Here is a 27,886-nt window from a genome sequence, read left to right as displayed (position 1 = left end):
CTTCTACTTATTTTTGCTTCAYGTGCATTTTATCTTGTTTCTTTAATCATGGTATTGTTTTGCCATATTAACAGGCAACTTTTGAGATCTGCCTCCTCCTTCTACTGAAACATTTCACTTGGCTAGGGAAAGGTATTGCTTTTGGACCAAAGAACAAAGTGATCTGACAGGGTGATTTTCTGGTTGTTAAATCTGTGATTGGAGCGTAGTTTAGCAGACTCACATAGCTAACATTTTGACTCAGTACAACAAAAATAGTCCCAAATCTATGCAGATTAGTAATGCATGCAGTTGCCTGTTATGAGATAGATGGCAGCTTGTACAGGGCCCCATTGTGGGGGTTTGCAGAGCAGTCTTAATCCTGAGAAAAATGAAGAGACATGGTATCCTGCTCCTACTTTCCTACCTCCCCTTCCTTCAGAGAAGGATGGAAATGAAAGTCCTTGGTAACTGCCTTGCAAGAAGAAAGTATTTTTTGAGTATTGCTTCCTGTAAGTTAAGAGCATTCTACAACTTTGTCTTGAAAAGCAAAGTTTAGCCTGCTTATATCCCTGAGCTTGGAGGTGAAGAGCTCTGGATCTAGGCTTGGCAGCTTTTAAATCAAGAAAATGTGACAAGAAAATCCTGGAACTCGCACTTACATGTTTCTTCCCCCTACCATCCTGTCAGTTGTTGAGCTAAAATCTGATATGCCAGAATATATTTTATTTAGTATGAGCATTTCTGGTTTTGTTTTGAATAACTATTTTCCTACTTTCTGTTTTTATTTTTTTCCCTGAGTGATTATGCTTGCTTTGGACTGTACCTAAGAAGTCACATAACAGACAAACTATAAAAACATTTAAATATGCCACTGCTGATCTGAGGTGGAAGTAACAGATCATACAGAGTAGCCAGGGTAGTAATAGTGTCATACAGCCTTTGCATCATTCTGAATGCAGATTAATGTGAATTTGGCCAGAGACATGACCTTGCCAGAAATTCTGCCAAGCTAGAGCCTAAAAGTTACAAGTCAKTCTTCAGTTACATATATATATATATATACTTAGTGTGACATTGTCTCACCTGCAGTGTGGCCTTGTGGCCTCCTCTTAGCTACACTAAGCTACATAGAGCTTAGTGCAGTATGTTTTCTGTCTCATGCCTAAACTAAAGTGCAATAAATATATATGTATCTAGGCTTCTTAAATGCTCCCACTCTTTCAAGCACCTCTGCAGAGCCAGATGTGGCTTCCTAGGAAAACAAAGCACCTTATGAAAGATTTATTTGCATTTTATTGTTGTCGTTATAGATAATGAATTTTTAGATTATGTTTACTTTAAAGAGCTCTCCTTCACGATTAGTTGGAACAATCAAGGTTAGTAAGGCCAAGTTACACTAAATTAGACCACTAGACCCAACCCATAACTGTATAATTCTCTAAAGATGACATATAGCCCATAAGAGAAAGCTGCTTGCTTACTTCTCATGCTTCCTTTCCCATCTTTACTGCGGGCTCCTGCTTCATCAAATTTTGGGTTGTTAACCATGTTGTGCACTCCAAGAACAGCTACAAATGTGTAAAAAACAGCAATAGAATACAGTATTAATAGCAGAAATGAATTTGCAGAAAAATGTCTACTACAAATTCTAATTTAGGTCTCTAAGCAGATAACCCTTACAAAGTTGTGACTCTCTGACTGCTTATTGGGTTACTCTTTAGGGTCTAAATACTATAAATGTAGACATTTTTAATAAAGGTCATCAAACAAATCAATCATTGCAGTATGCATATCATAAAATCCTAGAAATGTCAGCTGGAAGGGACCTCTGGGGGTCATCTTGTCCAGCTTTCCACTCAAGCAAGATTGTTGCCAACACTAACTCAGGTCAGTCATGGTTTTATCTAGCTAGATCTTCAACATCCAAGGATGGAAATTCCACAAGCTCTTTGGACAACACATTTCAATGCCACTCTACTCTCCTAAAGATTTTTTTTCCTAATAAACAATCCAAACTTCTCATTGCCCCTTCTCTGTTTTCTGGCACAAATGAGATGTGTTTGACTTTATATGTGGTTAGCTTAATAGGTTTGCATTCATTGTAATCCTACAGTTTCCTATAGAAGCACACAGATACTAACATGGTTGGGAAGAAAAAGAATATATTCCAGTGCATTAAAATAAATAGCGAAGATATAAACTATCATGAGAGAAGTTACAAAAGAAATCAAAATTCTGTAAAAGAAGCTGTAGGGAAAGTTATCTTTCATACAAATTAAATTTCATCACATCAGAGGATAAATCATGCAGTGCTTGCTGGTATTTCTCTAATTAAGTATCTGCTTGGACTTTATTCCATAGTATCATGCATGAGTTAAAAGTTATGGACTTAAGGTAGATTTTTACATTTATCATCAGATTTTTGTTTTGAAAAATACTTTTTGTTTCATAAGCAAATGACTTTTTAGTTGCTGCTGCAGCCTGTTTTCAAAACTCTCTTCAGTAGGTGTGTTATTCATTGTTGTTCATTAGACTTTGTTACCTATAAATTCCAGCATGAAATGGTGGGTACTGATCAGAGCTGAGGAAAACTTGAAACTTCATTCTATAGAAGAAGTGCCAGCTGCACTGTAATTCTGTGATTCTTGTGATACACAACATTGGATCAATCAGAGCCAAGACTATGATGCATCCAGAAATATATGTGTAGCCAAGAATCATAGAAGAAAATGGTGAGATAATGTCCTTCAATGAGATAATAAACTCTTAAAGAGCTTAAGTTTAATGTTGACCTAACCCAGAATAACATGCTTTAGACTAACCAAATACACTGAAATATTTCGTTTAGATTTTCCTAATGAAAAACAGAAAATTGTCAGTGGAATCGAAATTCTCTCACCAAATCCTTGTATAGACAAAAGCCACAGTGCATATACCAGGCACCTCAGACTGCTGAGGGAAGGACCCACTCGAACTGGGCTGAAGAAGCAGGAGAAGACAATGGTTCCATAGGGGTCTCTCAGCTCTGGCTTGAACAGCCATTGCTGGTTTCCTTCTTCCCAAGTCAGGGATTCAGATGTTCTTATAGTAGTATTTTCAGATGTCATACCCATGACATGAACCCCTTGAGAGCCACAAGCAGCTCAAGAACTACAGATTGGCCTTTTGTACTGTAGGTTCAAATCTTTATTCATGTTTTTGTGAGAGGATGCACTTCAAATTTATCTCCTGTATGCACACTCCGGAATTTGGATTAAAGGAAAAYAATTAGAAGTGGTAAGGATAAGCCAGACTAGGCATAAATCAGAATCTGTGTACATGTAACTCAGAGGCAACTAGTTTTCCTAATTCAAAGACATAGCTTCCAAATTTCCTCATGGAAACAGGATCTTCATCCATCAYATCCTCTGACCAGTTCACACTGCCATATGGGGTGTTTAGAGAGAGGGTAGCAGTAGTGCACTGCAGACAACGTGGATGCAGTGGCATCAGTGGTCTCCACTAGAAAGCAAATACCTCAGTCTGCAACCTACCATCTTGACCCATCCCTTCCCCAAATCATATTAGCTGATATATCCTCTTCCCTTGCCTGCCACATCAGTTAGAAGTCAATGAGAGAGAAGGAATGCAGCAGTTATCAAGTCATAGGTGAAGTGCTCACAAGCAATGCGTGGCCCACAGGTTGACCCATGTCTGTAATAGTGAAATAGCTGGTTCCTGGGAGATGATAATGAGACATTCTTGGAGGAAGGTCCAAGCAGAGGAGAACTACTGTAGGGAGCATAACGATGTATTAGCTAACCTGCAAGGTCATAGAGCTCAGTGTCTGAAGCGCTGGCCAGGGCTTCTTCTAGTTCTGGATCCAGGGTCACCTTCTCTTCTGTACGAGTTTCTATGGGCTTTTCTTTAGGGATAAATATTTTTCCTAAGAGAAGAAAAAAGTCAGTGAGAAATGAATTACGAGACAACTCACTTGCCTYCTGGCAGTGGATGAAATAGGTCTGTGACAATAGAACTGCTTGGAAATATATCAAGTGCATGTTTTCCAGTTTCTTACTTGGTGCTATCCTCAACATGAGGACCTTAACRAGAGTTTAAAAGTAAAAGGTACAGACTTCTGCTCTGTATTGGTAATTATTAATATAGGATCAAATTTCCTAAAATCAATCCCCAGGAGTGGTGATAGCTGAGATTTTTCTGAAAGGCATCCTGTTGGCTTAAATAGGCAGAATCAGGTCTAGAAAAAAAGCTGGTAGAAATCTCATCCTTATATTTATATGAGGCATCAGAGGCATTTAAAAACATACCAGTACAAGAAACTTTCAGTTTACCAAATTTCATTCAAGATCCTGACAACTCTACAAAGCTGTTCTCCTTGAGTAATGCTATTTAATTCCTAGCCTTTGAATCAGTATTTCCCCTGTTTGTTTCCTGGTGATCATTCACATAAACAGCCTTCTCCTGATCACCTGTGCAGACCTGAAAAGTCTGAACTGAACTGAACCACATCTTCTGAGGAAGGCTTGACCTATCTATTTTCATTTCTCTCTCTCCTCATGTGCCACTGTTACACTGGTATTGGCAGGTATTTCCATGCAACGTTCCCAAAAGACTGAGATATCAGTCCTTCTGCTGAAAGAAAATATAAGATAAATCCAGAAACAATACAAAACATCAAACTACTGCTTTATCCTAGTATTATAGTCAACATCAGCATTGTAATGATGCAACTACAAAGGCTTCTACTGAGGTCCTTTAAGTCAGAGTTGGGGCTGCACTTCAYTCACCAGTAGTGTGCCAGAGCTTTTCTCCCATTCAATGCTTCCATGTGCCAAACCCATATAGTAAGTAATACATTAGATGGTACTATGTGCAACCTATGGTGTCATCTCTCTAATAATTCTGTGAATTCCCATTTTTGTTGTCCACAACTGAGTGGTTCCCCTTACCTTTGTCCCTTACAACTAACTTTCAAGCAAGCTTTACTTAATGCCATTGTAATGAAGCTGTGATGACCTCTGGATGCAGGTGGCTTTGACCCACTGTAAACCTTAAATTGTCTTATTTGTACAGCTTTGTATGATCTAATTTAAATGCTTGAAGCACTTAAAAGGTTTCCTGAAATGGTTCTAAAAYAGATTTTTCACTGTCTCAGTGGTGTTATTTTCTCACCATTAATAAATACAGTTCTGATATTAAGTGTTGGAAGTATATACCCTCTGCCAATGGTTTTTCAACACTGGCATCCTTCTGTGACTTCAATCTTTTTCCATTATGGTCCTAAGTATTATTTTTATGTAGGTGATAATACCCAATTCATTTACCTCATTTTACAAGTTTGTCTGCAGCAATCTTGTATGGTCAGCTTCCGTGAATGAGGTCACTGAATAGGCTCAGAAATGTTAATGGAAATTTATGAAATGCTCTTAAGGTTTACTGGTACGGAATTTAACTTATTTACTTTAGAGATGTTTGTACTGGGGTGAAATAATTTCTGAGTATGAAACTGGACAGAAGGTGATGTACAAAAACAAGTAGTGCATTTTATGATTAATTTTTCCCATGATATTTTAAGCTAGCCTTTTTTTARGAAGAGGCTTTTAGGAGAGAAATCCTTTGTGGGCCAGAAAGTAAAAATCATTTTCACCTTCACCATTCACTAGATGATATGAATCAGAGACAGCAATATCGAACAAAAATCAAGTGGAGATTTGCAGTGAGAAATACTCTCATTCTGTGAAGATAAGTTAGTCATGCTCTCCAGATTTCATAACAGTGCAAGTGCTAAGATTAAAGACTGTCAGCATTACCACGTAACCTTCATGTTGGAGGGCAGCCTCCAAGACATCATCCACTGACTTTATGCAAGCTTGGCTGGTGAGGTTGACATCCAAGGAGACAATTCATGCATATATCGGGGGTTTGAAGACAAAAATTAATTGGAATATCTGAGTAAACAGTCAATAGTGTGAATAACTGACTGTAAAATGTTTTTCCTTTCAGATCACTGATGGGTTACACAAATTTCAAGTAATAAGTAGCTGGTTAACACCTTGACAGTATCCTACCTATCTGTATCCTGACTGGTCAGATTATGCCCTATACTTCACAGCAGCACAAACTAATATGAACCATCTCAAGCAGGTGGTAAGTGATTCTTCAAAGATGAGACCCAGACCCCAGCCAGGCTGTTACAAATCCTGACACACATCTCTGCTTTCACTCTGGTCTCGCCATGGCATCCATCACAGGGAACCCAAGACCCCAGAAGTCTCACAGGTGTCCTGCTCCCTGATTCACAGCAGCACTGACTATTCAATCCAGAGTTCCCTTAGAATAGCTATCCAGAGGCATCTCTTTCCATGTAATGCTAAAAACTGTCTAGGGAGTACTGACACTTCTATTTCAGAATCTCAAAGTGATACAAGCRGAGACTAAATAATATTTGATGTGGACACAGGACCCCAGGTCTTAGGTATCCTGAACATGGTAAATATTTCAGCTGGTGCTTCCCTATGTACTTGGGAACTGGATGGGCCAAATATCTTGTATATAAGAAATCCAGAGCTAATGGAAACCAGTACAGGCAGTTTGGGTTCATACTTTTTCCAGGCAGTTCACATGTATCGGAATACATGATTTAAGCATTTGTTTCAGGCATGTGTAATTCTTGGATGACAGCCCAAGTCTTTTTTAAATGTGTATATGATTCTCAATGATAGTTTCATTTAAAGCATTCTTGGCAAACATTTCAGGAAAAAAAATTCTATTACTGGTTAGATGAAGTATTTAAAAGGGCAAGGTCATGTCAAAGACGATAATATATATCTTTAATATATACGGGCCTTGCTGGCATTCAATGGGTTTATAAAAATATTCTTTTTCAGCTAGCTGGATAAGAACATACTTTTACATTAGCCCACTGTGAAGAGATTCTGTAGCATAATAGATACAAAGTAAAAGAATTTATGCATTTAGCTTATGATTAGAAATTAATTACCTTTCTGCCAAGGCCTGTGTTTATAGACAGCTATCAACCACTTTCCTTTCATTGTTTTGAGGACAGGGTTTAAAGATCCAGGAGATGCCCCCGGCCCCATATCCATCATAAATTCATTACATAGCGTCATCATGCAATTCAGTGACAAAGTAAGATTTGAATTCTGTCTTGCTTATTTCAGTGGTCTAGTGCCAATTTGTAGCTGTACTGCAGCTTAAATGTAAAATATATTATTTGCAGCCTGGGAAGAATAATGATTTTTTTTTATTATGTTATTTTTAAGTGAGATTTATGAAGAAAGGCTGCTCTTCTTGGTACTCTTTATATTGCTGTTTATATTCACGCTACATTGAAGGTGTTATATGAAGTATTCTTATACATCTTCATGGTATGAAGATGCTTTATTAGAACATTCCATGTGAGGTGAATAATGTTGGCTGTGTTACATTTGCCTCCAAAATTCTTAGTATTCTGTACTGAGTTTTAACAATAGTACCTTATCTTTCTACCAGTGAAAAATGCATTGACAAGTTATGTTTTTACATGTCATATTTGACCAACTTCAATATTAATAACACTAAATTAATAAGCATATTTAGGTAGAGAAATAATATACTCTTGTGTTTATCTGCAAAATCTCCATTTCAGTAAAAATAAACTAGTAAGCAATAAAATACCATTGCATTTGTACACATGCACAGAAATGCAAAATATCTGGAATCCAAAGTGCTTTTCTTGAACATAAAATTGTAAGTGTAAATCAGTTCCCTGAAATTGTCCCTTCTGTCAAACTGGGATGGCTGCCTGTGGTGCCCTGGATGACGACTGAGGTGGCCCATATAACCCAGAGGACTTTCTGACTGTGAGTGCAGCAAGTAAAAGTTTGCACTGCTTCAGTATAATAGCGGACGATTCCAGTGTCAAACACTGCACAACTTATGTTCAAAGTKAAATATGATATGGTTCATCTTTTGCTCAAAAGAGCCTGGGGAAAAAAATCTATTGAAAAACAGAGAGAAAGGTGTAGTAAAAAGGACTGAAACAAATACGGAGAGACTGAGAAAAGGAGAGTGAGCTAAGAGGAAGACAAATACTATGAAAAGAAGAAATAAACTGGGTACAGTCATAACACCATTGAGGTAGTTTTGTCACTGAGTTTTCAGTAGGTTGTGATTTCCTGCATTACACAAATACCTCCTTTAAAGCAAAATTGAAGAAGAGCAAGGAAATTAGACATAAGCCTAGCTCCACCTACTTATACAACAATACGGCAATAGTTAACTACATATTCACACACGTGTATCTAAATATGTAGGAAAAACGTATTTATTGTTGTTTATAGGGAAGGAAAAAGAAGGAAACCAAATAGCGTAATTGGCAGAATTTTATTAGTGTGGCCATAAAAAAAGTCAGCTTGAGGATTTCATCTTCAGTTGGAATTTGTAACATTGGTAGCATCATTTCTGGCCTGTCTCCTCTCTGCTCTGCTTCTTATGTCATTTGTTTTGCTTCTTGTGTAATTAGACTTCTGCAAATAGATAMAAATTGCTATGATTTTTATTTAGTAATGTTTTGTTCCTGCCTTGCACAACCYAAAATGACTCAACAAAGTTAGTTGTAAAAATGTCCTTTTTATGTTTTATTAAGGACAGTTACTTAAATTTATAATACAAATACATTTTCCACTATAATTATAAAATGACAATGTACTTTCTTTTCCTATAAACTGAAATATAGATTATTGTACTTTTAAGAAAATATCTCGTTACATTCTTTACTTCTTATTTTTCAATGAATCATTGACTAKAGTGAGTTCCTGTTTATTCTCAGCTAGTAGTTGAGAACGCTGCATTGCCCTTAGCAGTGAAATTCAATAATCTTGGAATTCTGCCTTGCAGAAATCACAGACACACAGTTCACTTTTTCCATTTGCACTGTTCCTCCCTTTTGAGACTTACTTCAATTCCTCTCTACAAATATTCTACGCAAATGTAATTAAATTAATTTTTAATGGGAATACATTTGAATTATGAATAAGAAAACAGGCCAAGCTCAAATAAGTTTGAAGCTGCAAGCTAATAGTAATTAAAATGCAGTATCATAACTGCTGTTCTACTGTTACTCTTGGATTACTGACTGCATATTGGATGCTTGAAAACTTAAGGTAAAGGAATAGTAAGATTGCAAAGTTAATCTTTCCAAAGTTGTTAAATCTGTTGTTGTGCATATACGCAAAAACCCAAGTACAAGCTGCCCAGCACCCTTCACTGTGATCAGCATGTTTGGTTTCTGCCATAAAACAAGACCCTTCTAAGAATGTTTCTGAAAAGTACACTTTCTCAAATAATAAACAAAAGCTAACCCATAACCTTTAAAACAGAAGATATCCCAGAATATTTTTCAGACCCTCACATGGATCCCCAGAGCAGTCAGGATCCCTGTGCCCCTACAACCGTCCTCAGAATTAACCCCCGGGATTAAGCCAGGCACCAACAGGAGCCCAAAGCTCTTCCATCTGTGTGCAGTGTCAGTAGAGGAGGACAGGCCCAGCTCTGGCAGGTCCTCTGGCACATCGGAGAATATTGAAACTTGGGCAAAACTAGAGTCCACACTAATTACATTCCTCTGTCCTCTTTTCTCCCACCCTGCGTAGCCTTTCTCCCTCTGTTCCTTTTGCCACCTATTGTTCCCCATCCCGGCGTCCCCTCGCCTTAGGCATGTTTGAATTCTGATGTCTTTTCCCATCGCTACTACATCTCCTTTCCTCAGAGCAGCTGTGTCTCTCTCCTCACTGTAAACATCTTCATTCTACTCCTCCAAAACGAATCCCTCCACCGCTCTGCCCTCGCGCTGGCTGTTTCACTCCTTCTCTCCTTTGCAGTGCCCTCCAAAGCCTGGTGACCACAGTGGGCRCCAGCAAACGTCCCCCTGCCCACCATCACAGTGCAGCCACAGCTTCTCCAAAGAGCAATGTCAGGGACACAGTGTGGCCAGGTCCTGGGGGGCCGCCACCGTGGCTTGGGGGCTGCCAGCACGTGGGGGCAGAAACTCTGAGGGCATGACTAATACTCACTGCAGGGGGAGTATTTGGAGAATACTACAACAAACTGGATGTACAAGAAAGTACAGTATTTTGTAAAATGCCAAATTCAAGTAGGTGTCCCTGGGGATTGCAGAGGGCACACATTTCAAGTCCCCTCTTCAAAGCAGGGAGGCACTGCAGCTCATAAAAAACAGCTGGAAARATTTACTTTACATGGCTAAAACAATGTGTTTTCTCCTAATCTTGTTCTTGGAAACAGCTGACTCCTTTTTGCTGACACTTTCTAAAAACATTCAGCCTGAGGCAGAATCTTAGCATGGGAAATTTCAGTGTGAACTGTGTGAGTTTGGCAAAGTCATAAGCAACTAAAACAGGGTTTTACAAAAGAAAGTGGAGAAAGACATTGACCATAGGCATTACTGTCAGCAACAGCAACACTTTTAATGTTTTAAGAGAATAACATCAGTACTAAATTTAAGCCTTGAAGAACAGGAGGAAGGTGACAAAAGTGTAAATGAATGTATTTCAGCTTTGGGGGGTGAAAAGGCTCCCTCTGTCAATCCAAAAAGGGTACCATGTCTCTAAGTTAAATCATAATGTAAATCATAATGTTCTTATGTAGGGGTCTGTTACAGAAACCAAAATTGGATTTCACTAGTATCTACTCTATTACTATGGCCTTTGAAAATGACTGTCATTATTACTAGTGCTGAGTATTGATACTCTGCCTGGCAGAGCACAGTATGCGAGATAGGTGGTCTCTACCGGAGCAACTGAAAACAGAGGTTTGGCCGAGAGCGTTCTGGTTCAGTCATTATTTTCTTCCTGTTCCTTTTTATCAGTTGGCTGAAAATGTTAGCATTTAATCACATACAAGTGTGTGCCCCTTCCTTTTCCAGCCACAAATAATAATGGCCCAGTCCACTGGAGTTTTTCCATGACTTTGATGAGAACTGGATCAGATCCAAAATGAAATGGTTTGGCAAGGATTAGAAGACMTTGTAGAAAACAGGGATAATGCTGAAGGATTGAAACAGCAATCCTTAAAGCAATTAAAAAAGGCATAGCCAACTTTTCATATCTAATGCTATTTCACAACAGAACTTTTTTCTCATTTACATCTAATTAGTATCATGTAGTAAGAGAACCACTGCACCAAAGCAGAAACAGACATGTTGTTAATAGTATATATTTATATTACAGTAGCTCTGAGATCTTAACTGAGATCAGATGTACATGCACTCAGTAAAGAGAAAGACTCTAGCATGCTGCAACAAAGATAAGCACAGAATAGATTATTCTTTCTAAAATTGGACAGCTTGGGGAAATTTGGGGACAATCATATAAGAAAGCTGTGAGACAACTGCAAAAAGGTCTCAAATGCTGAGATGCGAGGACATAAAATTATCATTTCTTCTTTCTCAGACCTTTCTGCCTTGAACAATAACTCATTCCTATTTCCTCTCGTAATAGTCATGTAGCATTGACATTGCTGTTCTAACATTTTGGGCTTGTAACATTACCCTGCTCTATCCCTGATTTTCTCAACCTTTCCTTTTTATTCTTTAACCTCTCAAGAACTTGCAAATGATACAGAAAAGGCTTCATAGTGATCTCAATGTGATAACCAGTTGCTCCAGCTATATATTTTAAATGCAGTGAGTCAGTCCGCATAACTTCTGTAGTTCATTGGCTTCTATGTAAGGATTTCTAGAGCATCTATCATAAATAGGAACTAATCCAAAAAATACACAAAATAAACACTTACAAACTGCCAATCGCTATGGCTACAATACTGAGTGCTTACTCCCTCTGCCTCCACTGCTCATGAATAATGAAGCCACTGTTTATGGGAATGGCTGATTAACCAGCTGTGCTGCACAACAGTTCCTGAAAGCCACCAGAGCTTTTGCACGTGACAGACGAGAGCAGACATTTGTGATGGGGACACTCAAATGACGTACCTACTCCCTGGCTCATGCAGGTACAGATCAGGGAGAGGCAGATGCCTGAAAGGTCAATGGCTCTCAGAGAATACGGGGTAAAGTGGTCTGAACAAATGGCCCGTTTGGTGGTGAGCTGATCAGGCTGTGAACACTCAKGTCCTTGTTCAGCACAAAACTAGGGGTTTGAAGGCTATCCCATGCAGGCTTAAAACCTTCCTTTTGTACAGCAATTAATATAGGAAATTGCCAAATATGGCAGAGGGCCAAAACTCTAATGCTCACCATAYGTTTGGTTGTTTTTGCCAAACACTTCAAATCTCTCGAAAACATGATTACAATCAAAACCAAGGCAATTCTCTGCACGACCAACTCTCTTGAGCTCATATTTAACACTTCCTGCATTCTAACCACTCTCAGAATCTCCATTAAGCCTGGCATTTGTTTTGGCTTGTTTTTGAACACAATCAAAACCTTATGGTTGTGTTGAGCATATAAAGATCAACACAAGCAATTGAATTTTGTCCTTCAGCAGCTGTGTGGTACTGCTTTTTGTTGAAGAACTCTCCAATAAAACATTAACCAAAAAAAAAAAAAAAAGGCAGAGACACTGGATAAAAAAATAATGATGCATCCCAGACTCTTCTAGAAGCAGGTTATTTCGAATGCTACCTTCTTTTCAGCTCACCACTTAGTTTCCATGCCAGTGCCAGCTTTTCATGATAACCGTAAGAATGGGCAAAAATGTCACTTAACATTTGGTAGAAGCATTCCACTTCCAAAATTTGAAAAAAAAAAAAAAAACACAGATATTCTCCCAGTGGAAGGCAAATATCAAATGACAGCGACAAAAGCTGAAACAACACTTGACGTATGCTACTGCTACTGACACACAAATATCCTCAGGTGGGAAATAATGCCAAATGGCCTAYTGGCATCTATACCTCCCTTTTCTATTTATACACAACCATGTGCATTTTGGAGCTGCCTGAGTGCTTAATTTTTAACTAGCAGAATTACTTTAAAATTAATTTGGAACTATGTATAGTATGGCTACATTATAGAGCTGCTACAAGGTAAAGAAATCTTTTAATGGACATACATTTAATGTAATAATAGAGATATTTACCAAACTGTAAAGGCACTTTAGAGTCCATCACCATACAGAAGGTGGAAAACAAGCTCTTCCCCAAGAGATACTCTTCTAATGTTTCTTATGAGGACACATTTTCAAAACATTAATTATTTATCCTGGACTAATTTCTGAGCTTTGAAAGAATGTCAGTTATTCTCTAATTAAAGTGACCTAAAATCTGACATACAGTATAATATACTGGAGAGGCCTTTGCAGGATTGTTTTATTTCCCTGTACAGAAAATATCTTGCTGTAAATGAAAGTCAGCTCATTGATAGTTTAATACAGTCACTCTGTTACTGCTTCTTCAATCAAGTTTGCCAAAGCAAATATTGCTGCAGTTAGAAGCACTGATACTAGATACGGAGCCAGCTACACATAAATGGCCTTTAGGCAGCATTCAGCACATTTCCTCAGATCCACCCAATCAGCAAAACTATCATAAAATTTGTAGGAAGATTTCAGTATGTATTCATTTGGCATTTGGAGATTTCAGTCATGTTTTCCAAGACTCAGATTCTGAGCCTTAGAAATCATGATGTCTTTGCAGTGCAGAGCAAGGGAAAGGAAAAGAAAGGGAGGCAGCAAAGCAAAGCGCAATCTGGTTGTCAGTCTGTAGGAACCACCGTGCCAAGCAAGCCAGAGGGCAGCAGAAGAGAGACACTAGTATCAATATAGGACATGCCAAGCTCAAAATAAAAAGATTTTTTTCCAAAGCCAGTTCCTTGAAAATAGCACAAAAATGATGCTGCATAGTCTATCCAGTTCTCAATTATCAAGGTAGTGAACCTGATGAATCATACAGGTCTCAGATTAATTCAGTTATTTCTAATGTTAATAGAAAAGCAAAGAGTATTGTCATGGCATTTGGCCTTTGAGTTCAATGAAAATTTATTAGAATTCTTTGTGTTTAGTTTGTAGTTGTAAAATGATTGCATAAAGCAAGGAACATATGGTTGTTTTCATATGATTTAATCTGCTAGAGCTAATACTWAGGATTTTGTCTGGGATAAAGAACTAATATGAGAGAACAGGAGAAACTAGGGAAGTAACTCCCTTAGCCTAAAAAAGCTGTAAAAAACCTTCACAATCATAATAATCCCTAAAACTGTAACTGATGGAAATGATCACAATGAAACAAAACAAAACAAACAAAAAAGCAAGAATASGTTTAAGTGCCAGGATGTTTGAATTCACTCTGTRCTGAGGAATAACTGTGGTTATTTGCATTTGTAGAACAGTGGTATTTYGGCACCAGAGACACAAGGAATTAATAAAAAAACATTAATAGGAACTTTAAGGACATGTGGAGGCAAACTGAAGAATAGCACAGCTTTAACTTCATCGAAAGAAAACTGAAGTAAAAGAAATATCCCAAAATGCAGAATAACACTGGCATGGACAACACAGGGGTTAGTTTTATGCAGATTGAGTGTCAGTCTTGTGGGTATATACAGTTCCATGCACCACTGTTTGCTTTTTTGTGTGTTCATATGTTTCAGACAGGTGTAGAGATCTCAGACATGACTTCAGTACAAAATGGCACAGTCTTAGCCCTAAGCCATTAAATAAATATCAGTAAGGTGAGACCTGACTGATAGCGTTGGTACAAATATGCAGAGCCTTCATGCAGTGAGTGACTTGTATTGTGCTAACACGATGGTCTATAAGAGACTGGAAAAGAAAAGCAATTGGTAATAAATCCATGTGACAACAAACCATTTTCCTTCCTGTACATTGTGTACCGGCTTGCGCCTGCTACCTGCAGAATCACTGCAGTGCTACTGTATTTCAGTGGGCCAGGATCAGCCTTGTGATAGCACTAAGCACAAGTYACAATGGAGGAAAACCTAGAGAAATTAATGTGCTGCATGATAAAATAATGCATCAATGAGATCTAGCTGAAAACTGTCTCTATTCTCTAAAACCATTGTTTCAAAGAGTGAAAATGTAATGATGGTAACAACTCAGCCTGCAAATGACATTTTATATCCTTTGTAAATAGTAATGATATACAAAGTAAAAAACGTTGCTTTTGACTCTCCTGAAATATCTCCTTACCTTTAAGTAGGTCCCATTGAAATAATGGGAGATTAATCAGATGTTCAGAGATGGGCCGGACTTAAGTTCCTTCTTGAATGAAGGAGTGGTCTAAGGTGGGTGTTTTTGTCCACTGTATACAGATGAGGAAAGGGAGGTAATAATGCTAAAAGAACACTGTCTGCTTAAAAATATGACTAAGGTTACCCAGCCAATGTTTGAGTAATTAGAATTATGTTTTCCTGTTTTTCTCCTTTTTTTTTTCCCTGTAGCTGTAGGACAAAGGGAAACAGAGAAACTGACTCTGGGAATAGCATTGCCAGATGTGCTAGTAAACAACTGGAAAAATACTTACTTTTTTAAGTGCACTCCCTGAGCTGTTACTTACAGTGATTGTAGATAATCCTTACTTAGAAAGGTATTTGAGACTTTTCCTCCTAACCACATGCCCTAGTATACTACCCATGCATGGGCCTAAGGCGTAATATAAGAATAATCCTCGTTAAGTTGATGAAGCTACCCGGGACCATGCTTAACTTCAGAGGCATTTGCTGGATGGCAAGCTGCTACTGCAACCCTTTGCTGGGTTGGTGTCAGTATGTTCGCAAACCCCCTCAGGGGCCTGATCCAAAACCTCGGATTATAACTCCAGAGTAGCAGGCAGACCACCTYGGCACAGATAAAACCACCGCTTTATCTCCTTTGACARCAGCTCTGATTCTGACTCATGAGTCTCATCCCGCGCAATACGGCCTCCGCCGCTTTTGCACCGGCTGCTTTCGCAAAGCCGCCACGCAGCCCTGCATCCCCACGTTCAGGTAGCTTGGCCCTCAGTGCGGACCCAAAGACGGACTGTACCTTTCTTTTCCCCTGTAAACGGTACAAAGTCTTCTCTGTCTTTATGCTCAAGCGCTTGCTTCTCCAGGTACGAAAGGAGGCGTTCCCTGTCAAAGGGGCCGGTGGCAGCTTTAGTGGTCTGATCCTTCTGCCGGAACCCCGCGGGCAGCAAGGCGTTCTGTGAGCACACGGGAAAGACAGGGATGGGCACACAGGAGATGACACAATTTCAGTGTCCCACATTTAATTTCAGTGGGTTTTTTTTAATGTAATCATTAAGAGCAATATCTTCTCCAGGCTTCTCAATTCTGCCACCTTGGAATATTCTTTATTAAGCATATTTACATAGCACCAAAGAACTGARCAAGATGAGAATCCTCTGTGTTGTGCTTCCTACAACCATATGGTTTAGAGTCCAGGTAAGCAGAACAGGATAAGTTTCCTCTACTATTTCTCTCTTTGTTCTTCTTCCCATTTTTRGCCCTTTCTTTTCATTTCCCCCCAAAATAATGTCATTCTAGCGCTGTTTCTTGGACTTCAGAAATGAATGGAATGTGCAGAAAATAATTGGTGAATTATGTGGAGTATGCAGGAAGCAAGTGAATGGATTCCCACTTCAATCACGCAGCTGTTTGCCGTGATCGCACCTGCATCGCGTGAGGTAGGAGCATGCATAAGGCTCCACATTTCTGCTCAGGAAATGCCAGAAAGGCTCACAGGCAGAGGGGCTACACAGCGCATATGCAGTGAAGCCAACACGCTGGAGCTGCCCTTAGATTGCTGCAGAAATGCTGCATAGCTGGCCAGCACACTCGCAGGGACGCCCGTGTGCCGCAAGCACCCAACCACTTCTGAGCTGCCAATGAACCCCGGACACCGTGTTTGACTTCTGCACCACAAACATGTCCAGAATAGTACAACTATACTGCACACACGTGCATCAACTACAAATGCACTGTGGCGCTTTTTCTGGAATGTGCTGGGTTTCCATTTGAGCTGCTAGATACCTGAACTTAGCAGAAAATCGCACTGTAGAAGTGGTAGTAGTGGAAGCAAGTGGGCAGAATGGAGGGGAAGACACTACAGACCATCCTTAACCTCCAGGTAAATTTGTGCTATAAAACTACAGGCTATAAATCTATTGGGTTTTCACACTTTACTTTGTCTCCAGAGTGTTTTAATTTTATTGGACAGATTATCTGCTGTTTTTCAAACTTCCGCATCAACTTGGCAGCTTTTGTGGCAGGTATAGACAGACTTCCCACAGAACATGTGTGCCCTTCACCCACTGCTGTGGGACCGAGCAGTGCCCAGGCCAGAGGTCTTTATGCACTGTGCAATGGTTTCAAATATCCAAATTCTCCTTGTTCTCTAGAAAATGACAGCTGGGTAGCTGAGTCTGCTTTTCCTAAATCATGCCTAAATATATTCTCTTCCGTTAAAAATATTTGTGTTGAATGACACAGTCAACAGATTTCAGAAGTTCAAAAGATCCAATCTTCACAAACACCCATTCAGTTTGTTTGTTTATTGCTGTGCTCAGAAATAGCAACCACATAAAGCATCTCATCCTGCTGCCATGTACAAACATGATTAAAGATTTACAGCTCAGCCAAGCTTGTGCCTAAATCGATGAGGGATGGAGTACACAACTTGCACAAAAGCAAGTAGCCCATCACAGCAGGAGTAAAATCAAAATGCCCCTAGCTGAGCTGTTCAGCCTTCAGAGCACACTGCCTCTCCTACGGCACAACACAAATACAAAATGCTGCAGAACATGGCATTTGTAGTCAATAGCATTTGAAATATTAATCTCCTGGCCCCCACTACTAACCTCAGGATCAAGGTCGTCAAGAACATGTTCTAGCTGTTTCAGTTCATCCTCCGAGAGTTTGCTGAGTATTTCATCTTCATTAATATTTTTGTATTTCTCCAACTCTTTGCGGAAGGGCAGAGACATGGCTCCTGCTGCACTGCTCAGCGGATGCTTCTCTTCAGGGTTTCAACCATTCAGGAGTACTGTGCTTCTTGCAGTTTCAGTTGCTGTTAGAAAGAAGGCATTTTGAGTGTCTCCATTTAGCAGATAGAGTSGTAAAGAGCCTGCATGCTGAGAATCACATTTACACTTTATTAATGAAAACAAAGAAACAAAATGTTCTGGCGCAGCTCCGTGTGTGTGACGAARTACTACGGCTGGCGAGGCAGCAAGTATCCTAGGAACAGCAAGGACCGGTATATTCAGGAACTTCATGGTCCATGGCAAAGAGAAGGTTTAAGAATTGCATAACAAAAATATTGGGAGCTTATCCTTTGTCATAGAGATAAATCTGTTTTATTTAATTTGCTTAGAAACAGCAGCATCTGCTTGTTCTTTTGGCTAAAGGGATGAAAAGGATCATAGCAAAGTGGTAGACAGGAAACAGTCCAAAACTGACAAAGAAGAAACAAAGCATTATGCCTCGAGGTATTTTGTCTTATTCCAGCTTTGCTGATAGCCAGTTTTTTGGTACATCATGGTTATCTAAGAAGCTTTAAAGTATGCTGGTGTGTAGTAGTAATTTGTATCCATTTTTTGCTACAAATGATAGCAGTTCTCACCAAAATAAATTCTGGAGTGTGGATATGCTCATTATAGCTCAAAAGGTGATTTGTAAATCAGCCTGCTGCATGGGGCCCCTGTGGGCATTCAAACCATGGCCACAAGCAAAATATAGACTTAATATTTCATGAACTTAGATCTAAGTCTTAAAATTTGAATGTGGTTCCTTATTATATGATCCCAACTGATCATAGTAAATATAAATTGTAAATAAATAGTAAATTGTAAAATAGTAAATTCTTGCCATATGATATGTCATATGACAAATGATGCTTTTTCTTCACTGACTCTGGTTTATCTATCAACTATAACTTTGATTTCTTTTGGCCAGGTCCTCAATTGTCATAAGTCTACAAAATCCATGCAGGTATATGTGGCTGTCTATATGAGCTGGACACTTGATCTTTATTTTTCTTTTAGTCAAAATTGAAATGAAAATTTTGTATTTAATTACAGTTTCACTATTAAAATACTTATTTCCACTGATCTGAAAATTAATTAAAATAAAACTATGTTTTTAAATGAAAAATGGGACAGAAAAACAGACCTGCTTATTAAGCACTTTAAAACATACCTCATTTTCCTAAATGGAAGAACCTATAGAAAGGGAAGAGACTAGTTAGTAGAATTACAACTTTGAAAACTCCAACAGATGCCAACTAACTTCCTAAGAGAAACCACCAATTTAAAGAACAGTTGAATTCTACCATGACATTTGGAATGGCTTGACATTAATGTAATGCTATGAAAATATGGAAAATAAATAGAGCCATAATAAGGAAAAAAATAAGAATATATAGTGGAAATAATGCTCTTGCATGGAATAGGATGTTTACCTATCTCAGATCAAGGCTTGTCATGCCTTGTAATATTCATATAATTTAATATCAAGCCATTCCAAATGTCATGGTAGAATTCAACTGTTCTTTAAATTGGTAGTTTCTTTTAGCAAGTTAGTTGGCATCTGATGTTTAACAAAGTTACAGCAGTTGTAAAAAATTCGTATTCTATCAAAATCCTCCCATATGCCCTGAATGTGAGATACATTTTGGCAAAAAAACAGCCAAAAGAACTCATGTTTTTGTGTATTTGGTGCTAAAACAGAACATAGCTCTACAAGAGTTCTGTTGATGCAATTTATTACCCAAATTACTTATTAGCTAATTTAAGTATTTCAAATAGAAGTAATGTATTCTTAAAATTAAAAAAATGCAGATTCAGATGCAGTACAGTATTTCTATAGTAAGGCATCAGGAGCCTTCTCAAAGTTTCTTTGGATAAACTCATTAAACGCATAGCATTTCAGCTCCCGGTCATTAACAGGGATGAAAAATTTCTTTGGGGGGATTAGAGCTTTTTAAAACTCTGTTTAATTGTTTAAGTGCTGATTTTATTAGAGTTTAATTGTGTCCCTGGAAAAGACAGAGCTGTAATCCCGGGGTTAGATTAAATGTTGGAAAAGGAAGCGGTGGGAGTGCCGAAGCGCCTGCGCCGGCCGAGGCTCGGCACTGCCGTTGCGTGGGGTGCTGCCTGGGGCGGCCGCCGCCGCCGCCGCCGCCGCCTGCGGTCGCTGGGCTCCCAGCGAGGGGCAGAGCTGCCAGCTGGGCACTGGGGTCACCAGGACTCTGTGGGTAGCGTCTTTTGTGAAGGGAGTTCGCCAGACTGACGCCGGCTGCTAAAAGGTAATTCCTGCAGGGTACAGTTTGTGTGCACTAGACATTTCTGGGTTTTGGTGACTGGTGCCACAGCATACCTATCCATAAAGGAAAGACATSCCAGGAGACATTTTTCTCTACAAGACAGTTCTCAATATTGTATCTATCATTAGCATTATAAAAAGAAGACATCTGATCACGTGCAGCAAGGACAGCAAAGACAAATGTAAACCCAGATGCGTAAAGGTCCATCTCCTCTCCTCTCATGGCACCAAGCACTGTGCTGGATACACCCAGTTGGAGTTAGTGGGGCAGGGAACAGTAGAAATAATGCTTTTCTTGCACACACACACTTTCGTGACAGAAATTGCATTGTTGCTTTCCCGTTCTCATCTGTATCTTATTCTTTGGTGACTGAGCAGAACGACGCTGCGCGGCTTTGGGAGCCCCTGTGTCCGCAGTCGCCGTCGGCAGCAAAGCTTTGCCGGAGCGCCCGCCCCGGCCACCAGGCTGTTCGGCGTGCTGCTGGTGCAGCCGTCGTCTACGCTTGGCCTTAGTGCTCTCTACTGACCTTTTGCCACCATCACATTATCGGAAACCAAGGGAATGGGTAAGTTCAGCCTCAGCCAGCCTGAGAAGGAAATGCTGAAGTCTTGAGTTTGCATACGCTGGAAATTAYCGTGTAATGTGATGATGACTATCTCCACCTTCTTAATTGGATTCCAGACTGTTAATTTTGTGTATGTAAACAGGGCCATATGCCATCTGTGCTGCTTCTTACTGTGGTTTGACTTTTCTGAGTGCACACATACCTTTCGCTTTTTATAGGTCATACCCACCAGATTTCCGTTGTTATAATTATTGTATGAAATAAACATATTTCAAATTCTAATCAGTCAAAAAAAAAGCAATTATCTAACCAGCCACTCCAAGCTATCGCTGTTYGGAGCTGCGGGAAGCAGAATGGGGCACCCTGCATGACAATAAGGAGTTTTTCTGAAAACTAACTCGGAAGAGTGAATAAGGAGAGTAAGAAATGGAGCAGTACTAATCTCATTGGTTTTTTTCCATTTAATTTCAATGCCAAGCACCATAGTTTTATCATGGGCTCAAATACATTAACTGTTAAATAGCAAATGACTGGTAAGCAAAACATTCCTTGAGATGCACAAAATATAAAACCTCTGCTGATGCAGAATGGTGCAAAACTCTGAGTAGTAATATTTCTACCAGTGCCATGGTACATGTAAATCTTTGCGGCCCTTAGATGTTACATAGTGAACTACAGTAACTCTGTGGCTGCATTTTTATCTTTGATTCCTTCTAAGGAAAGAAATAGACACTTCATTTTTATTTGGGGCAGCTTCTTCGCCCATGTCTGTCAATGTGAGGATTCAAAACATGTTTTTCAAAGGCTTAGAGAGAAGCCTGCCTGCATAAAACTGTTACTGGCTGTAGGCAGTCAGCACCTGCTGGGTTCTGACTCCTCTTACCATAAGTATTTTCTTTGTTATAATCCTTGTACACTAYTGAAAGGCTTTTCCAGAGTAGCCAGACTAGTTTCCGATGGTACCATAATACTGTAATAATTGTCTATTGCTGATGCAAGTATTTCTTTTTGAGATAGAATCAGTCCTCTACCAAATTAATGTTAAATGCCAGAGAGCTCCCACTCTCATTTGCTTTGATCCCTTGGAGCACCCTGAACCACAGCATAGTCCCTCTGTGCTGTCCTTCCATGGGGCAGCAGTTACAAGGCCTCATCAGGTCACTCATGCTTTCGAAAACACAGGCTGTATACCTAGGAAATCATAATGTCTCTGAGGTCCTATAGAAAAGAGAAATGTGAATTTCTAGTTTTCATAGTGTCTGAGAATGAAGTTGCATGGCAATGTATATTTAGATGGAGGGAGAAGCACTAAGAGGAAATAATCCAATAGAATTCTTTGCATTTTTATAGAAAAAAATTATAATCGGATTTGAGAAATCACTCTTACTTTTGCAAATCATGACAACTGAAGTTTAGAAAAAATCTTGATGCACGATTTATTTTAAACTGTTTCCATAGAATGATGGATATTTGTCTTTTAATGACTCACTCTGGAACAGATCTGTAAATGCGGCAACATCCTTCACTTTCTTCAGTCTCAAGTAGACAAAAAGAAACAAGTGGAATAAATCCCAAGTTAAATCAATACTGGACCAAACAAATGGGATTTGGCCCATTGTGATTAAGAGCGGTGTTTGTGTAGCACAAACAGATGTTCAGCAGCAAGAGGCTGATTGTTCCCCACCACCCAGGCAAAGCGGACTCCAAACAATATCCTTAATCCAATCCCAGACAGATGATCCCTCTGCTCCCTGGCAACTGCTATGGAAAACAAGGCTGGGCTGTTGAAAACCGGAACTTCAGAAAAACATTTTGAGGAATACTTGGTTATCTGTCATACAAGTAAGGTTCCTTCCTATTTGCTTATGTAAATATAAAAAGCAAGACCAATGTGCTTTCCAACCATGAACAAAAGGAAGATATATATCACAGATCACATTCTGTAGTACAAAATTTCTCCTTGGGTTAGAACAAGATGGTTCAGAAATCTCAGAAAAGATAAAGAATGCATTAGGCCCAGCATAACACAAAAATATAATATTAATATACAAAGAAGCATAATGAAATGGATTTTTTGTGTGTATTATGCTAATGGTATTAGCTACAGGTCCTGATGTAGATACAGTAGAAAGCCAAAGAAATGCACACAGGTAGAAAATGGAAAAGCAAGTTATACAAAAGGATTTGGTTTCTAGAATCCCTATTGATTTTTCTACCTGTCCCCCCCCCCCAGACTTCCTAAGAACTCATGACATCGGGAGGGACTGGACTGTACCTCCAGGGCTTTACACTCCTCTTCTAACTCAGCCCATCAGCGACACAATGTGATCGCTTGGTGGATGAAAATGAGTAAGCTCTTTGGGGCTTTGTAGCACCAGGCCCTTTGGAGGACAGTCTGTGAATGAACACTCAGCCACATACGGCGCTGGAGTTAGGGTAGCACTGCGCYTGTGAAGCCTGCTCTATTACCACACTAGTATTTCATCTTTTATTATATGTTAGCAATGAACTCTTAAAAATCCTTATATATTTAAAATTAACTTCCCTTGAATTGCAGGTTTTTCTGCACTACTATACAATAACAGAGTTCTGTTTCTGAATATAGTTTATTAGAAATGTCCTTAACTTCATTTATGGAAAAATGAAAAAAAAAAAAAATCTCACCAGACTATGTCTACCCCACCTGGAACCACAGGCGACTCTTTTGCAGCTCTGGGATTTCAGCAGGTGAGGTGATGTACATTCAGCACCAGGCACTCTGATCAAGGCATGAGCTGAGTTTTCCAAGTGTCTACCCTAAGACTACAAAAGATGTTTGTTTRTTTGTTTGTTTTKGTAAGMAAATTAGGATTAGTATCTGCCAGTAGAGTTTCTAGGCTTGCAAATTCTCTTCTATAAARCAACATTTTCCTTTTATCCCAGCTTACTACAATGAACATACCAGGTAATCAGATATATTTGATTACTAAAATTACCAACAAATGATAGTAGTGCGTCAAAAAGGATATATTTGATCTAAAAAAATAATGTGGTGCTCCTGGCTTTTATCTTTGGCAAATTATCTCATGAAATTTCCATATTTAAAACCCATTTGACAGAAAATGTCACTGTCTATAAAATGCTTTTACTCCCTAAGGCTACTCTGAGGTTAATTTATACCTTGCTCCTAGCAACTGGTTTAGTCCCATACAGACTCTGGCAAATAGTTATCAGTTATGTTGTATTAGACTATGCCTGAACATTTAGGATGACCACACAGTGATGAGAAACCCCATTCCATAATTGGATGAGCTTTTCTGAACCTTGATAATGCATAGGTCACTCTGGAGTTTACATTAGTTAGCTTCTTAAAGGAGGGCTTGACAACGCCTACTCAAATAGAATGGTAGACATCAGCRCGCTTTAATGGGAGTTAGATCATGCCCTTTACAAGAAAATAACCATCACGTAAATTGCAAAATTATCCATACRAATGTGCTGTTATTTATAGAAGATATAAAGGGATGGCACTGCCTTTGATCTGGATAAGATGAAAGGTTTTTTTCACTGGGGAATTTAAAGAAAGATAAAACATTAATGCTTCTCCCACTTTGATGTAAAAAAAGTTATGAAATAACTAATTTCAAATTGTTTCTAAAATAATATTAGTGAAATTATTCGTAACTATTCAAAACATGGAAATAAGTCCTCAGAAGAAATTCATTTTCTTTACACTGACTGATGAATTTATAATCTGTTTCTGAATGAAATTTTATTTTAGATCATAACCACTAGAATCGTTTCCGTATCAAGAATTTTTTTTAATCATAACAATATTGAAACCCTGTCTAAAATAGGAACATCAAATAGATACTGTCCTAAGTTGAGGATGATGTGAAGTGCTAGCTTGAAAATCCTGGACAGTGAAGTCTTCTTTTTCCTCAAACAAAATGGACAAAGAAACAGCAGCTTTTTCCYGTTGTTTGTCACCTGTAAGCCTCAGCCCTGCTGAGAACAGAAACACCTTGCTGGTGAGCTGTACTGACTGACTGTTGGGCACTGGGGCAGGATTTAATATTATAATAGACCAGGATTATCAGTAAGGATGCTAATCAGTGTTAGATGTGACTGCACTGCTGCCTATCGGATAGCAAGGGGAAGCAAGCCACCCCCGTTATTTTGTGGGGGCACCAGTGGTATTACAACCCTTTCAGTAACCACCACGCTGTGCAAGTTTGAGGCCCCTCTGCAGAGGTGCCAGTTTCCCTCAGAAGGACAGGCTGTGCCTCCTGCACAGAAAAAGCCCGGAGCACACCCGCTCCCAGGCTTGGGACACGGTGCCCGAGGTGCTGTGGTCACCCAGATGAGTAAGTTGTTGAATAATGTAAGTTGCTACATGATGCTCATTGCAGTAATGGCTGTGATGTTCAGAAGAAAGTGTCTTGCATCCAACTAATGGTCTTCTGGACTCCGTACTTACAAAGAATTATAATTCTTGCTGGCACCACATCTACCGTGAATGCAGAGCAGAGCATGTGCTGGGGCCGTGAACTGTCCCCAGCTTTGTAACTCGGCACCATGGGGAGGCCAAGGGCTGGATGCTGGTACCCTCTCTGATCAGTCACAGTTATATAGAGCCTGTCACTGCAGTGCCTGAGCCACCGCCAACTAAATGAGAACCTCACCATGTTCCTGACCTGTCAGGGGAAAGAAATACGGTTTTYGAGGTCAAATGGAAAGTTTAGGACAAGAAAAAATTGAAGCAAGGTCTCCCAAGTACCGAGCTCTGGCTACGTTTCCCTTCTTCCATGGGTAGTCTCATTCATTTACGTGGATCTTTTAAACAAGTGAGACACCCTAGGTGAAAATATGACAGAGAGGGAACCAAAGGTTGGGTTAAGAATGTACAATACGGATAGCAAAACTGTGCTTGTTGATAATGATAACTGTTAGATCATGTCTAAAAAAAATTTCTTCTATCTTTCCTAAACTTGTCTCCTTTCTATGTAGTTTTTTGCATTTTAGCTACAAATCATTAAGAGAAACCGTCTGTTGTGTGATAGCTGAAACAATAAATAGGAGAAGGAATTGTACCCCGAAATACACCTTTTATTTTTACACCAAAGTAGATCTGACTAGTCCTGGAAAAGAAAACACTGTTGTTTATTTTTCATGTGTTGGAAACGCCCACAGGAAGAAAAAGGAAACTGCGTAATATTGGAAGTATTGTTTCCCCTGCGCTGACAACAGATAGCAAATGCTACCTTTTTATCACTGCTCCACTCAGATTTCCTTACTTTATATTGGCAGCTGAATCTTCAGACCCAACTGCTCCTTGAAATAATCCCAATAAAGAAGGATTTTAAAAGTATCCTAACAAAAGCAAGTTTACAAATCTCTATAGCACCAAATAATGATGACCAAACTGCACTGTTAAACAGAAGCCATGGCAGCACTGCTATGCTTGGGTGTTACGTTCAGTAAGTGGAAAATACGCGTTCACTCCGGCATAAACCCAGCATACGCAAATACTCATGGCTGAAGGGTGCTACCTGATGCTTCTCAATGCAAAACTCTGCAGAGCTACCACAGCCGTGGTCAAAAGGATAGCCAACCACACAAAAACATCAAACTATGTGAAATARCATCTGAATCAATAACAGGAATACTGTAAATAAAACTTGAACAGGTCAATAACAGCAGAAATRCGTAAACTTTGACTGCTATAAGTTGTAAGACAGGGGAAGTGAACAATAATACTTTGCAGAAGTAAGGAAAAAATTTATGGAGTGAGAAGGCAAAGTGTGCCACTTGGAACATAATTATTTAGATTGTCAAGAGGAGAGAGGCTACTGGCTAAATTTGGAGAAATACAGCTAGATGAATGGGAGAAGAGATACACATGGAATTTAGATCAGCAAAGCCATGGAAATGACTCACATAACATTATTCATTTTTTTAACTAATGGTAACAATTTAATAAAGTCTATTCCGGAAGCTCAGTTAAGATAGCTACACRGCATACAGCACCACAGCAAAGACAGATAGTTTATCAGAAAGCAAATGGGTGTAAAATAATGCTGAAAAGATTGTAATATCATTAGTAAAATTCAGTGACACCTCTATACGCCCCAGAATTTGTGTGCTTTTTACTAATACTCATATCATTGGCAGGGGATTAAAAGATGTGATGCCTGCAGTATTAGGCCAGTTGGTCCCRGGGGTTTCTGTTTGTGTTACACGGTCCCCTGTCCCCAAAGTGGATGGCAGAAAAGAAGAAGTTCAAGGACAATTTCTGAGCTTCCATATGATGAGAAACTGAAAAGACTGGACATACTTACCTCAAATACACAAAACACTTCTGCCAAGTGTTTTGAAATGTCTAGACCCCATAAAGTATATCACTCATGAYAGAAGAACATTGTCTCTTCTTCCAATTCTATTTTAAGTAGATATTTGCTATTGATACATTTCTGAATTTGTTTCATCGTTCAGGATGTCAGAAGGTTTTCCGTAAGTTTAWATTACTCCTAAGCTCAAGGTGGTCAAATGAATCTAACCAGTTTTCATTTATTTTTCATAGTTACAGTCTTCATACTTCTCTTCACGTTTCTCATTGATCGACTGTAGATTTTTTTCTCTGGCCCCAGAAATTCCCTCACAGCTTCCATCGAAGGAGAAGCCCCTCGAGTCCGCCACGGAAGGCCCTGGTGATTCGGTGAGCAGGGGATGCGCGGACGGCGCGCACGGACGCCCAGTGCCAGCGGGCAGGCCGAGGGCGCGTTTCGCTCGCCGAGCCGAGGCCCGGAGGCTCCGCAGCGCCCCGGCGGCAGCTGCTCCGCGCGGCTCCGCGGCGGGCGCGTCCCCGCCGCCGGCGCTGCGGCAGGACCGCGCGGGGACAGCTCCCCTTCGCCGCGGAAACACCTCTGCTCCGCCGCGCCCCGCTCCCCTGGTTTCCTGCCCGACACCAAGGGCGTGAGCACGCCGCGGCGGGCACACACGCGCCGCTCTGCAAAACGCGCGGTGCGAAAAGGGGGCAGAAACGGGGCGCGGCGGCGGCGCC

General features: G+C 39.7%; 1 protein-coding gene and 1 long non-coding RNA gene across 4 annotated transcripts in view; one reads left to right on the top strand and one right to left on the bottom strand.

The window, feature by feature from the left end:
- The window catches only part of LOC146596662 (uncharacterized), a 54,724-nt gene extending 33,646 nt beyond the window's left edge, over positions 1–21,078 (top strand). The window contains exon 4 of one of the 2 annotated variants that reach the window (XR_014895649.1): positions 20,657–21,078. This is a non-coding gene — a long non-coding RNA (uncharacterized LOC146596662). Of the gene's footprint in view, positions 1–5,985; positions 6,793–20,656 lie in introns of those variants that run through there. The other variant, XR_014895648.1, reaches the window with a different exon arrangement.
- LOC146596661 (tropomodulin-2) overlaps positions 1–23,800 on the bottom strand; it is a 31,025-nt gene extending 7,225 nt beyond the window's left edge. The window contains exons 1-5 of one of the 2 annotated variants that reach the window (XM_085303393.1): positions 23,509–23,800; positions 17,815–18,023; positions 16,002–16,158; positions 3,785–3,907; positions 1,464–1,550 (exon numbers count right to left, since the gene is read on the bottom strand). In XM_085303393.1, the coding sequence (XP_085159519.1) occupies positions 1,464–1,550; positions 3,785–3,907; positions 16,002–16,158; positions 17,815–17,940 (493 nt within the window). In that variant the 5' untranslated portion in view covers positions 17,941–18,023; positions 23,509–23,800. Of the gene's footprint in view, positions 1–1,463; positions 1,551–3,784; positions 3,908–16,001; positions 16,159–17,814; positions 18,024–19,153; positions 19,179–23,508 lie in introns of those variants that run through there. The other variant, XM_085303392.1, reaches the window with a different exon arrangement.
- Positions 23,801–27,886: the final 4,086 nt, after the last annotated feature.

The sequence above is a fragment of the Rhea americana genome, unplaced genomic scaffold, assembly GCF_003343005.1.
Source record: "Rhea americana isolate MKP2758 unplaced genomic scaffold, rheAme1 scaffold_2, whole genome shotgun sequence".
Lineage (NCBI taxonomy): Eukaryota > Metazoa > Chordata > Aves > Rheiformes > Rheidae > Rhea > Rhea americana.
This window is presented reverse-complemented; position numbering and strand designations above follow the sequence as displayed.